At 39.4% G+C, this 15,262-nt stretch overlaps 2 protein-coding genes across 3 annotated transcripts in view; one reads left to right on the top strand and one right to left on the bottom strand.

Moving 5' to 3' along the window:
* The window catches only part of LOC136241199 (RNA polymerase-associated protein LEO1-like), a 12,086-nt gene extending 11,552 nt beyond the window's left edge, over positions 1 to 534 (bottom strand). For both annotated transcript variants that reach the window (XM_066032380.1, XM_066032390.1), the window contains exon 1: positions 374 to 534. In XM_066032380.1, coding sequence (XP_065888452.1) covers positions 374 to 454 — 81 coding nt within the window. In that variant the 5' untranslated portion in view covers positions 455 to 534. The remainder of the gene's footprint in view (positions 1 to 373) is intronic.
* On the top strand, positions 461 to 15,262 carry LOC136241166 (uncharacterized). Its single transcript, XM_066032343.1, has 14 exons — positions 461 to 645; positions 7,100 to 7,329; positions 7,671 to 7,736; positions 7,789 to 7,981; positions 8,037 to 8,119; positions 9,664 to 9,775; positions 11,653 to 11,885; positions 13,569 to 13,664; positions 13,716 to 13,804; positions 14,465 to 14,528; positions 14,573 to 14,623; positions 14,670 to 14,908; positions 14,956 to 15,010; positions 15,065 to 15,262. The coding sequence occupies exons 1-14, from the start codon at positions 504 to 506 to the stop codon at positions 15,194 to 15,196; spliced, it is 1,785 nt and encodes a 594-aa protein (XP_065888415.1). The 5' UTR covers positions 461 to 503; the 3' UTR covers positions 15,197 to 15,262.

Raw genomic sequence — 15,262 nt, 5'->3', positions numbered from 1 at the left:
TCTCAAGCATGGTTTTCCATCTCACACATTGCAATCCATGGAAAATTAAGCTTTCACGTATATTTAATTTCACTTCAGATTTCTCGGCAAAGCACTAAACAGTGCTCTAATGACTAATAATGGAGAAGGTATGACTGACAATAACAAAGAAAAGGAAGAACGGCTGTAGCCGATTGCTCGGAAGTTAAATATATAAATCAGAATGTGGCAATTTTCTAGTAAGAGGAGACTCACTCATAAGGCAAATCTCATTCATTTTAAACCTCATTCATTTTAAACCTCATTCATTTTAAACTCCAAGTGCATGTACTATTACAGGTTGAGTGACGTCTCTGACTAGTTAAGCTAAGTTACACATCCACACTACACTCACGTGTTCAACTTCATCATCACTACTACTAGATGACCCGCCACTACTGCTTGACTCACTGCTGGAATCGTCTGAACTGCTCATGGTCTAAATAACGAGCACTATTGTTCTAATTGTAGCGCACCCACGTGTTATGGCAAGTGGCGGTGGTAAATGGGAGAAGGTTGGTAAAGGCGGTAAGGCGGTGACCAACAAGTCTGGTGGGCACAAGACACACAAAAACGTCACCAAGGAAACTGACAAAGCGATCAATGGATCACACCTCGTGTTACAAGGTATGACAAATCATCTCTACACGTGAGCACGTATGTAATAGATTCTATGTATTATACACATACACAGTTGAGTCATATGTAGTCTTGTCCTCACAAACCCAATGACGATTATTGATTTAGAATAAGAAATAGTCCGGTGAAATGCCTAAATAACTTTTGTCTGAGAAATCATGCACCAACACTGGCTGTAGGACCAGGAGTCCTACAGACCTTCAGCACTTGTGCTGTAAAGTCTTTAAAAAAAACAACAACTATTAAGTGGTAATAAGATTTTTACAGCAAGTAACTAATTAAACAGTAAGTGTCATCATTATCACTGTGCAATACAGCAATGCTCACCTCAAATCACTGCTGGTGTAGTTCAATATCACTTGCCAGAGTTGGCAGTTTCTCAAAAAGAGGTATAGGCACTTTTCCAAACAGTTTCAAAGGGGGTGCTTATAATCTCTTAATTGATAAGCGCCACCCCGGAGAATAGATGGGTCTGCGAGATAGCACTGCTGCGAGGTAGGACAAGACTAGGTCATAAGTGATTTAGGACACAATTTTCAGCCTTTTCAAACCATATGCTAGGGGGGAGGGAGTAAAATTGCATTTATGCTTTGTAAAAATGCCTGGCAATGAAATGAAGCTTTATAAGTTGAAGGAAATACAAAGATGAAGCTCATTGAATCATGTTTCAAACTACAGGTAACTATCAGCATGGTAACACAACAGGCTTTATATAACAGCATTTTCTCTCTCTTTAGTCTAACAATTAACACTGATAAAGGATTACAATTGAATAGTTAGTGTATAGCTACACTGCTTATTGCTTTTGTTTTCTACCTGCAGAAGGTGTTGTTGTGGGTTTAGGAATATTAATACTATTGAGTATGGGAGGCTGGATTATGTGGGTACTAATTTGTTGACACTGTCTATAGAGAAAACCTGTCTCTGCAGAGTACCCACACCTCCTGACTCCAGTTCACCTCAAACTATGGTGAATGCCCAACAAACTAGTAGCTACTGCTGTTGCTATACTACCAGTGGTGGGATGGTTTTGTATGAACTCATTGAAGATAGCCAAGAACAAGTTGTTTCCTTGATCTATATATACACATTAGCAAATGTGCGTCAGGTTAATACTAATGCCCGGTGTGTGTAGGAATGTTTCCTTCAGGGTATCAGTTACAAAAGCATCAAAATGATAAGATGCCTAAAAGACAAAACAAACATGGATTTTACATTTTAAAAAGTATCCGTGTATTTGTTCTGTCAAATAATTATTGTGTATATACATAATCTATTCTGTGTATAACTAGGGGAGCACATTTGCAGTCCCTTTAAGTATACAACCAAGTACTAAGAATAATACGAAATGTGGTTAAAATTATGTCATTAATAATGAATAAATTAAATAATGTTTGAGAAAACTACAAGGCCTATGAACTTGACACTAACTGGGGTTTGACTTGCCAGTGAACAAAGGCACAAACGTATAATAATTACACCTGTTTGTGCTGATGAATTGAACGAACATGTAATTCTATATAATGTCCAGTACCACACCCATGATTCCAAAGGCCAGGAGAAGATTAGCGACCATCCGTGGGTCTACTACTAACTTGTCTGCTAATCATTTGTGCCCAGATCTTCGTTTTGTCAAGGGAATTATCAATGTTTCCCTGTTAAGAATGTACTGAACCTGTTGCACTTTATCCATCCTGATCTCCCATTGCCAAAGGCCATGATGCAACAAATGCTTGATACTGCAGCAAAGAAAAATATTTAACCACTCAGAAATACAGTGAGTGGTTTTCTCCAGATTTAAACTGTGTTTATTGTGTATGTATACATATTTTTATATTTCACACCTTGCCATACCCTCACCGGTGTTTATTTAACACTTCTCTGTGGTTGCATGTGACCAAGGACGCATTCATGCTTTATTGTATGTGTATATGTACATTCTGTCATTGTTTCAATGATGGTGTCAATCACCATTCAGTATCTGCACACCACTGATGTGCCATATCCACGAGTATTCCTTTGAAGGCACTGCCACCTTTCACAGCGATCTGCTACACATCTTATTTCATTTTGCAGTGTATCCAAGACACCATGTAACCATTTTTTGACATATCGGCCCATCTCATACTTAAGAATGTAACTCAGCGGATGAGTCAGATAACGGTTGTGTGTGACACATAGTGGAAATACTCGGCTTCTTTTGTCCCAGATATCACTGTGGTCTGCCCTTGGCAATTCCATCCTATCCATCACCCTGATCCATCCTCATTTAAACAACTGATATCACATGAGGAGGACACAAATTGTGTACAGATACATAAATTAATATTCTAGACTTAATTAAGCATTTGTTGGTCAGTATGAATCTGAGGGCCTGCTATGTATGTATACAATTATATTAGACTGTACGTGACTGTTGTCTTGATTACCCAATAAAGCTTAAACATCTGATTATACTATAATTGCATTTTTGTGTCAATCAGTTCTTCTAACAATGCTTGCAAATGCATCTTTTCCACACACACACACACACACACACACACACACGCACACACACGCACACGCATTGGGTTGAGACGAATAGTTCGAGGCTTCGTTCAGTTTCATAACATTTGGATGATGCTTTACCCCACCAAAGCTTTGTTACCATGGATACTAACAAGATAAACCAGTTTTACAAGTATTGTCACTCCTTGTGGAAGCTGCCATTTACATATTTTAATGTAGTTATAGTTTACACAATGGTTATACTGGAGCTATAGTAGGAGTTTGTACTACAGTGTACACCATAATAACCATCAATTGTGTTCATTAATTGTTGACATGACATTGGTAGCAAGGCTTTGAAGCTTCAGTTACATTTTTGAAAGAAGCTTCGTAGGATGCATTTGTACGTTCGTTCCAACCCTAACACACACACACACACACACACACACACACACACACACACACACACACACACACACACACACACACACACACACACACACACACACACACACACTGTAATGGTCATGCACTGCCTTATTGGTAGGTTGTCCCGTTGGTGATTGTACTTGGTTGTATGTGCTCCGGGCCTAGTAATAATAATAAATGTAATGATAGCACTTGTTATTGAATAAGTAATGATGTACAAGTTATTGTACTTTGCGTGGGAGGATCAAAGTTCCACCCATGCTGTATTTTTCATTTTGTACGAATTAGCTGCATAACTGTACTGTACGAGTCATACAGTACAGTTATGTGGATAATACAGTACAGTTATGTGGATAATTGGGTGAATACAGTACAGTTAGGCAGAACAGTTATGTAAGTATGTTATGAAAGCAGCCCCACTCAGACAGCATGATTGATCACATGCAAGACATAGTAATTCGCTAAAACTAGCCAGACTAATCCTACCAGTTTGTTCTATGACTAGAAATAGATCACATGAGCACTTACTGATAGTCTGACACGGAAAATTGGAGCAACAACCCTACACAGACAACACGATGGATCACGTGTGTGACACTGTCAAATGCTAAAACTAGCCGAACTAATCCTACCAAATCATCCTACGACTAGAAATAGATTATTTGGCAACTTACTGATAATCTGATCACCAAAAACTAAAATGATTTGCTCAAGAAAACCTCTCCAAGCATAACGACTAGAAAGTAGAATAAAATACTTAAAACATTGCCGATATATTGTATGTACGAAAAATACAACACTTGGGGGGCTGGGGGAGGGTGTCGAGGCAAATACTGCACTCAGCTTTGCCTCATGCTGTATTAGCCTCTCGCTCGACACGCCCCCTCGTGGTGTATTTTCCATACACATGTGCAGCAGTGCTTTAACTATAACTGTATTGTGGGACCAGCTGTGTGAGGTGGTCACTTATGAGCCACTAGTGTACACTATATGAGTTCAAACTATTTATGAACTCGTGCCATTAAATAGACCACTACAACTAGATGACAGTTAGCTGAACATACCTGTAATATGCAAGACACGACACTAAATGGTGTGGTGTGGCATACAAGACACTGAGTGGTGTGGTATACAAGACACTGAGTGGTGTGGTATACTAGACACTGAGTGGTGTGGTATACAAGACACTGAGTGGTGTGGTATACAAGACACTGAGTGGTGTGGGATACAAGACACTGAGTGGTGTGGTATACAAGACACTGAGTGGTGTGGTATACAAGACACTGAGTGGTGTGGTATACAAGACACTGAGTGGTGTGGTATACAAGACACTGAGTGGTGTGGTATACAAGACACTGAGTGGTGTGGTATACAAGACACTGAGTGGTGTGGTATACTAGACACTGAGTGGTGTGGGATACAAGACACTGAGTGGTGTGGTATACAAGACACTGAGTGGTGTGGTATACAAGACACTGAGTGGTGTGGTATACAAGACACTGAGTGGTGTGGTATACTAGACACTGAGTGGTGTGGTATACTAGACACTGAGTGGTGTGGTATACAAGACACTGAGTGGTGTGGTATACAAGACACTGAGTGGTGTGGTATACAGATCTAGAGTTATGGTCATGTGATTGATCAATTTTAGTGGTTGAAAAAGGTGTTTGATCTGACTATATTAGAGTCCACTAATTTTTTACCTTACACAGTTACAATGAGTATGTACATATGTGTGTTAGGGTTGGGCCGTATTGCAATAAATCGCCAATATCGCCTAAGCAAGTGCTCGCAATACCATTATCACATGTATTTTGCCTTCACAATATTATCGCAAATTGCACTTTGCTATAATGATCACATTTATCAATTATCTAGTTTGTGTTTCTTCTGGCCTCATATTTGATACAGTTTGTACATATTTTTGCTAACTATGTCAATTAGTTAACTTGTTAGCAAAGAAGTCATGTTTGTAAACTAATTCTCAGTGAAAACAAGCAGTCATGTGGACTATTCAAACTATGTGGTCGTGTTCCAATTTTCACATGCAATATTGCAATAATTGCATTAAATGACTCATGCAATAATCACATGTCACGAATTCAACATCGCTCAACCCTAATGTATGTATGTATGTATGTGTTCAGGAGCTGTGGTGCATCAGCTTAACCCTATCCCAGTACACAATCAATCAATCAGTTCAGTATGGATAGTAGTCCAGTTCAGTGAATGGATACATGTACATCCATCCTTGTTATGATGGTTTAATTGTTTTGTTTAGAGAGGTTTTAAGTCTCAATGGCCCCTGGGATGGTGCTTATTGCAGCACCTGCTGTTTGAGGAGAAGGCCAATAGCTAACTCGTTTGAGATGTCTTATAATTCTGTATTTTAAAACATTCACTTTACCACTTTAACATGCGGTTAGTAAGAAGTGAATGTGGTCCATGGGAACTAGTGATGTTGAAGGTCACATACTCTCATATTCTAACTCCGTATTGTCAACCCCTTCAACAGCTAAAGTCAATATATTGGACACAGACTTGTATATGAACCATTATACAGTAACTGTGTAGCTGTTAACGTTAGAAAGAATTAGCTAACACCATGTTACCATGCTAACAACCATGTTATATAAATTTCATATCCAAGCATTGCTTCATTTGAAGAAAACCTCCAAAGGCTACCTAATCCAAGTTTATGCCACACAATCATTTCTTCACAGAACTACAAAAGTGTTTTCCTTATAATACAAAGTTGCGTGTTCCTTCATGCTGGAAAATTAATTTGGTTATTGAAGGATTAATTGATTAAACTGCGGGAATAGTAACAATGACCTTGCTGCTGTTGCTGTACCTATCCCCTACAAGTTGTACCTGTCCCCTACAAGTTGTGCCTGTCCCCTACAAGTTGTACCTGTCCCCTACAAGCTGTATCTGTCCCCTAAAAGCTGTACCTGTCCCCTACAAGCTGTACCTGTCCCCTAAAAGCTGTACCTGTCCCCTACAAGCTGTACCTGTCCCCTACAAGCTGTACCTGTTCCCTACAAGCTGTACCTGTCCCCTACAAGCTGTACCTGTTCCCTGCAAGTTGTACCTGTCCCCTACAAGCTCTACCTGTCCCCTACAAGCTGTACCTGTCCCCTACAAGCTGTACCTGTTCCCTACAAGCTGTACCTGTCCCCTACAAGCTGTACCTGTTCCCTGCAAGTTGTACCTGTCCCCTACAAGCTGTACCTGTCCCCTATAAGCTGTACCTGTCCCCTATAAGCTGTACCTGTCCCCTAAAAGCTGTACCTGTCCCCTACAAGCTGTACCTGTCCCCTACAAGCTGTACCTGTCCCCTACAAGCTGTACCTGTCCTCTACAAGCTGTACCTGTCCCCTATAAGCTGTACCTGTCCCCTACAAGCTGTACCTGTTCCCTACAAGCTGTACCTGTCCCCTACAAGCTGTACCTGTTCCCTGCAAGTGTACCTGTCCCCTACAAGTTGTACCTGTCCCCTACAAGCTATACCTGTCCCCTACAGATGTAGTGAAGACAAGTCAGACAAAGTTCAGTGGCTTCAATGAAGACTCCTCCACTACAACAGCAGCAAAAGGAGCTCCACCCACTGCTACAGCTGCAAAGGGAGCCACACACCCTGCTAGCAGTGCAGGGAGTGGCCAGGGGAAAAAGCAACAATCAATACATCACAGGAAGAAGCCACAACAATGCAACAGGGATCCAACTATTAGTCTCAGGGATGCCCTGGATCAGGTGAGCAGATCATGTGATGCTGTTGTGAGGCCCCCTAAAGGTATAGATTAGAAACTAAATTTGGTTGATAATACCTTTTAGTTTCTAATAGCCTACATGACATGTTCTGTGTGTCTTCATTTGTATATCATATTTCCCTAATAACTATGTTAGCTGATAATATATCAGCCAGAGAGAAGTGTCATGCAAGATTCTTGCAAGACTTGTAGGACAAGGGATGTTTTAGCAATACTCACAAGAATCTTGCAAGGTGATCTGTAAGCCCAAGCATTTATACAGTGTACACAAACATTCCAAATTTAAGGCATATGACTGTATTATCCCAATAATTCCCACCACAGTTAGATCCAGATGACATCAGAGAACATATTCAGCTTATCAAAGAACAATATGCTGACGAGCCATTGGTTAGTTTTTTGTATGTTGTAAGAGCGATGCCTATTACTTGTAATACAACAGTCCTGGTTCAAGGATTTGATTGGCTATTTCAAACAACACTTGCCAGTACATGACGCTGGTACAAATGAGCCAATCAAATTGTCTCATGATGTGAGGGAGGTTGTTATTAGCTGTTGGCATGGGTTACCAGACAATACACTGGAACTATTCTTCATTCATTGTCTGAATGCCATCTCCACTGAGTCTCGTAAAGGTCTGTCTGTCTGTCCGTCTTATTATATAATATGTTGTCATTGTTGTTTGTGTAGGTGGGAACACGGTTGCTATGGTCCTTCTTGTTGAACTAATCAAATCATCTCACCCATCAGTTGTTGATAATTGTACTGAAGTGGTAGGTCAGGGTATTTGATAAGGCGATATGGCGTTCCATTGGCCCAATGTGAACACAAAATGACCCACACACCTCATGGCTTCTGCTCCAATTTTCTCAGCACTAGTTCAGCTTTGTGACTAATACACATCAAACATAAGCTGATTGGTCCAGTGGTATACTACTGGTGGAGCAGTAGATGTCTGGGTTGGGTCAGTTTGGCTCAGAGTCGATATACTTATCAAAAATCCTGTGGTATATGTTCTGTATAGGACGTTGCTTATGTATTTTAGTATTTTACAGGAGAATCATGCATGAGTGGCAAACAGGTTCACTTGGGCTTGGTATAGATTAGGGCTGGGACGAATATTGAAATTTACCTTCGAATATTCGCTAATAAAATGTTCGAACATTCGAAGCTTCGGTGTTAGCTTTCAAGTTACAGGTTTTTCTTACATTTACGCACATCCTTCTTAAGATATCTTTCTAAACCTATTTAATAAGTTTGTAAGCATTTGGAAAATGCATAGCAGCAGTACTGAATGACGCGATCGGTCGATTGCAAATGGGCGTGTCCGCTACACTGCAACCGTGCATAGGTAAACACCAAGTAATGGCTAAGACCACGTTTTCCATACATTCTCTATCACTTTATAAGGTGTTTTAAGGCTGCAACTATGGTAGCAAGCTGAACTTCGACGGTTTAAAAGTGGGCGTGGCACATGAAGATCGATCGCGAAGAGACGAACAATGATCACGCAAGAGGAATAAACAGCTGCAATAAAAATAACGACATTTATTTGTAATTCTTTCGTAGACTATGAGTGCATTACGAAGCTTCGAAGGATACTTTTATAATTCGAAGTTTACTTAACCTTCGAACCCACGAAGCATTCGAAGCTTCGTCCCAGCCCTAGTATAGATACTGCTTCATGCAATCTTCAAAGCTGATGTAAGCACCTTTGTCCCTATCAAATGCACAAAAATTTGACTGACAATATTGTTGTGGTCAGGCCTAGGGAATTGACCAACGACTGACTGTCATTTCCAACACTGAATGTACCAAACAGAAATATACAAGCAGAGTGTATAACATGTCTTACCTCCTCTGGTAGGCATCTATTGGAAGTGTTATACCTGATCTGTAGTGAATATTGTAGGAACTACTTGTATAAACATGGTAATAATTTTCTGTTTCAAATTACATAGAGCTCTGCTTTATATTAGGAACTTGGGACTATATGTAGTTACCGTGTAGTTACCCTGTAGTTACCCTGTAGTTACCCTGTAGTTACCTTGTAGTTACCTTGTAGTTACCCTGTAGTTACCTTGTAGTTACCTTGTAGTTACCCTGTAGTTACCCTGTAGTTACCTTGTAGTTACCCTGTAGTTACCTTGTAGTTACCCTTGTAGTAACCCTGTAGTCACCCTGTAGTTACCCTGTAGTTACCCTGTAGTTACCCTGTAGTTATAGCTAGTAAATAAAATGATGTTTAATAGTCACATGATAAATGAACAATTATCTGTGGCCCTTATTATCACTATGTATGTTGTCATGACAACAGGCTCAGGTGATGCTGCAGTCATGCATCAGTCGCCCTCGTGAGTCGCTCCCACTCCTTCGAGCAATCCTTTTGGATAATTCTCAGCAACGTGACATGCAGCACGGCATTAAAGGTGACTAATTAGTTTACGGTTTACGTATTTGTGGGTATGTCTGTTGTGCATGTATGGGTATAGTGACCTTGAACAAAAGTTATATAGTACTGTTTAGTATGATCAACATGCACCTATAACAATGCTGCTGTTTAAAACCATTATAAAAATATTATATGCAATGAAAAATATCTGCAAGGAAGAATCTTAACATCAAATCCAGTATTACAAAACTTGCAAAAATCTAAATATTGAATTTAAAATGAAAAAATTGCCAAACCGCAGTCGCAAATGAAGCAGCACATTGCCACCATTTCTTACAAAAAGTGCTTATGGTACTAAGAGATGGACCGATATCACTTTTTACTGATACTTCCAATACGAGTATTTGTAATGAAATATTCCAATACCGATACTATACATTGAAGCCTAGACAAGTTTATTATAGAAATTGTACTGTTGTGATACATAGCTAGCTATTAAAATATCACGGTAATTGTTCAGTTTGATTGATCTCAGTTCAAGTTTCAAAATATTCATTGTCTAAACATGATAAACACCATGGTGGATTACTAATTTCTTGAGTTTTCTTGTAAGTTTATTGATTAGGTAATTAATTGCATGGGCGGCTGATAATCCTACAATGTTTGTTACAGCCTTGCAACCAAACTTTTTCATGAAAAAGAGTCATAAACTTATTCATTGAGAAACAACTGCACTGTCATTTAATTACAAAGGATTCACGTGCTCTAATATATTAGAATAAACACGGAGCAATTTTGTAGCAATACTTAGAAAAGAGTAACAAAGGCTTTGTTTCGCTACTTTGTTAGCTAAACTAAGTTATTTGCTACTGGAAACTTAGCTAGAGATGGTTTAATAAAAGTGGTGAGTGTCTACTGGTGGTATCTGTACCTCGTATTACTGATACCGATCCGATACCACTGGTATTGGCATCGATACCAATACTGGTATCAGTCCACGTTTAATGGTACTGTAAGAAGGGAATAGATATGTGTAGCTTTGGTATAAAACTATCGTATTGTGACCACACCTCTTAAGTGATCAGGACTCACTGCCACACCCTTAATATCAGAGCATGGTGACCACGTCCCTTAATGATCTACAGTGAAAATTCTTCAAATTCATAGTGAGGACAAAGATTTTGCTCCAAACATTTTCACATGAGAAGGAGGAAAACCTCTTGTACTATATTACAGCTAATTACTATAGGCCTGGGTGGCTCCAAAGTAAAACGCACCCCTTAGTCTATTGTGTAGCTCATTCAAGACAAGATTAAGATATTCTAATAAAACAGTCACAGTCATACACAACATGCTGTATGTAACACATGTAAACTGTAATAATTATTGTACTATATACTATACTGTGTGTTTGTTGTTGTAACCTCTATATGTATGCTGTGCTATATTTGGAATAACAATTATTGCACATGCGTCGTTATCGCATACTGTAGTGCAACAAAAAGTAGTTAATTAATTTAAAAATTGAAGTAGGGTTCCAGCAATAAAACATAGTGAAATGTTATACAATTAATGGTAGCTATTGCAAAATGGGTACCGTATTAGTATAGAAGCCTGGACATTTCTTGTAATCCACTCATGAACCAGCTGAAACATCTCCTTGTTCCTTGTAGAAGCTGTTGTTACATCAATGTGATAAGTCGTAGTACCCTTGTTCTAGAAATTAAGACATTTTAATGTCATGCAAATCCTTACATTAAAGTAGTGGCCTTGAAATTTTAGAAGTGACAGTACTACAGTTACTACAGTATTACAGTTCTCAGATGCTCCACTCCAAATGTTTTGTCATTCAGTACCACAACTACATACTCATTCATTTCAATATTTGTAGTTCATGTTACCTCATTCCTACAGCTTGGAGTATCATGTTGTTGCCGTTGCTAAGGAGTCCTGATAATGTCCCACGTCAGCTGATTACATTTGCAGTCAACTACTCTCATGAGATGTTTGCAGAACAGCCACACCCCTTAGCCCTTCCCCTCACCACTGCAGAGTATGTATCTGTGCTGCAGACTGCCCCACCCCCTCAAATTGCTGCAGACAATGTAATGCTGGACAGATTCTCCCAATTAATGCTCAACATCAGTGTAAGTTGCTAAGAAGGCATATTAATACGTTGTTTAGTACATTGCAAACATGACAACATGGCCAACTCCAAAACTATGTTAATGTAGTGATGTATGAATTGGTAGATCTGGTCTTAATGTCTTATGCATATTTGGTTGTGTCCTCTGACTAGTATTAACTATGAAATAGTTAAAAAGAAAGACGTCGTCATGGAGAATGATGCTTGATTAGTAGTGTGGGCGTGGCGTGCACTTTTGACCCCGGAATTGAGGGATTCTTTTGTTCATTACTTTGGCTAGGGTTACATATAGTAATAGGCGCTGCTGATGCCACCTTCAGTTGCCTAATATACCGTATAACAGGAATTTTTTGAAAGGTCAAAATTTCAAAAAAAGGCAGCTTGATTGATTGTAAGTTCGAAAAATATTTTTGAAATGGTCCTCTTTACTGTGCTGCACCTTAGATAATTAACTAGAAGGGTTCATGAACTCTGCATTTGTAGGAAGCTAACAATGATTGCGTAGATAGCGTATGCTGCTTTAATTGTTTAGTCAAGCACTGATAAATGCCCATCTGGCTTTGGTAGAATCACATCTAGTTACCCCTTCCTACTTCCTACATGGAGCTAGCTAACTTGAACCATATTGTTTGGACATTATAATCCAAACAGCCTTGCAGATTGAGCCGCAACTAGTTGGCTTTCTTAGTCCTTCCAGCTGTTTTCACTCAGGCTAGGATTACTATTTTTCTCTTTGCTAGGTAGAAAGAAAGAGTGGTGTCACTCACGATCATGGAGTCGAATCGTGTTTGCCTTCCTGTGGCCATGTAGTGCGCTGACACTTGAGGACACGTACATCATCCATAAGAAGATGGAGGTGGTATTAACTGCTTAGTAATGGTTGGTTATTTACACTTCCGTGTCTCTAGCCACGCCTCCAATAAGGTGTAGTCTATGGGAGCTAATGACAATATCATAGGAGCTGTAGCCAATCAAACAAAAGACGTACCAGTAGCAGAAACCATATAAGTGAACACCCCAGTACGTAGTTCTTGGTCTTAATAACAGGTAGACATCTTGGGTACTAAAAATGTCAGGGCTTTGGGGGACACCTGCAAGTATTTGTTTAAAACATATTGACAGCCATATTAACAGGTAGCGGTTGCTATTGCAGTACTCGGTATAATGTTGTCAATAACTAACACTTAAGCAACTAATAGCTTTAATATGCCTGACTGAATCATGTACAACATAGCAAGACTTTATAAATACAGGATACAGGAAATTAACTAAATGATATCATATGATTACAAATGTGTTATTATATCAGCAGTGTGTGTGTGTGTGTGTGTGTGTGTGTGTGTGTGTGTGTGTGTGTGTGTGTGTGTGTGTGTGTGTGTGTGTGTGTGTGTGTGTGTGTGTGTGTGTGTGTGTGTGTGTGTGTGTGTGTGTGTGTGTGTGTGTGTGTGTGTGTGTGTGTGTGTGTGTGTGTGTGTGTGTGTGTGTGTGTGTGTGTGTGTGTGTGTGTGTGTGTGTGTGTGTGTGTGTGTGTGTGTGTGTGTGTGTGTGTGTGTGTGTGTGTGTGTGTGTGTGTGTGTGTGTGTGTGTGTGTGTGTGTGTGTGTGTGTGTGTGTGTGTGTGTGTGTGTGTGTACAAGTCAGTTCAAATGTTACACATTATTATGCTATGGTAATGTCTTGTTTAGAAATGTGTGCTGAAGCTGAAAGATAGGAAGCCTCAGAAGTGTTTGGAGGTGTTGCTATGGATACTGGAGAAGCACAATGAACCAGACCCACCCCAGGTAGTGCACCTGATGTGTTGTGTGTAGTGTTAGCTGTCTCTATTGTCATAGCAACTACTGCAGTCAGCCATTTTGTGTGTATCATATAGTACACAATGTGTAAAGGTGTGGAGAAATCACCATGGCAACCAAGCAAACAGGTATGTACATATTTCCTGTACCTGTGATAACGGACTGAATTTCAACAACATTTCATCTTTCTAACATGATTTAATCAAACTACAAGTGTTCATATCATGCTATAATAAAACAGATTAATTTCTCTTACAACAACAAACATGATGATTTTGTGGAACCTTCCTTTAATATTGCAATTCCTTGTAAATTTTTAGGATTGTTTCATTATGTTGAGTGTCACAGTTCCAGACATACTAGTTGAAGTAACATACAAAATGAACTTTTACTCTACATGTGTATCTCATGTGTATCTCGTGTGTATCTCATGTGTATCTCGTGTGTATCTCATGGCACAATGTGGTGGCTACAACCATTACAATATACAGTGGAATTTCAGTTATCCGAATCCCTTGGGACCAGGGATGGTCCATAAGTCTGAAAGTTCATGTCGTTGAAACTGTATAAATAACCTTAAAATAGCATAAAGAAAATAATCAACTACCCTAATAGAACAGTCAACACTAATAGAGCAGTTTCAGTTAACTATGAATTGGGGGTCCGGATAACTGAGGTTCCATTGTATTTGTTTATTTGGTCCCTGGCCTAATTCAATGTTTATGGTTACCTTCTGAATACATGTGCATGTGATCCCTAATCATGTGATGATCACATGATCCCCACAGGTTAATGGTGAAGTATATTAGTCTGCACTGGGATGAGACAAAAGATTTGGCCAATCAGAACGAGGTATATTTTGTCAACCAGCCACAATGATATTATCTGTTACATAGTGTCTAGATGAGTTATTAGTGACATTGAGGTCACCTAATATGGTTACTATGGTGAGTGGAGGTGTGGTCTAATGTTATATTATAGTTGTAATTATAGGAGGGAGCCCCTTGGAAGGAGCCAATCAAAACAGCTAATCAAGTTGTTGCATCATCTAGTTACATTGCTACAGCAATATTGATCGTGGGTGTGTTATTGGGTGTTGCAGTGTTGCTTGGTAACCAATACTGTCACCATGGTGACAAGAACAAAATCTTCTGTATTTATTTTAACAGCTTCACAGAGGGAATTAAATGGATCATTGCTCAGATCACAATCTGGTTTACATCACTAAACAAGTGAGTGTGTACACGAGTTTACAACTTTGTTACCATGGTAATGACAGGTGGTTGCTAGGAAGCATTCCATACTGGGGCACAGTCTCCAATTTCAGTCATCAGGTAATTATGGATCATGTGATCCTCTGTGTGTATCATGTGATTCTGACTTGTTAGGTTGTCATGGTGATTATCAATGTCTACACCACATCTTGGAAAATGCTATTGTCACTATGGCAACTGTTACTAAACTGTTGGGATCAGTTATATCCCTCAATAGTAGACATATACAGAAGTTGGATACATTGAGACCAACTATGAGATAACAGTGTGACGATCATGTGATTATCATCAAATAATACATTGATTTGCTGA

The sequence above is a fragment of the Dysidea avara genome, chromosome 1 (genome assembly GCF_963678975.1).
Source record: "Dysidea avara chromosome 1, odDysAvar1.4, whole genome shotgun sequence".
In the NCBI taxonomy this organism is placed as follows: Eukaryota; Metazoa; Porifera; class Demospongiae; order Dictyoceratida; family Dysideidae; genus Dysidea; species Dysidea avara.
Note: the sequence above shows the minus strand (reverse complement) of the source record. Positions and strands in the feature narration are given on the sequence as shown.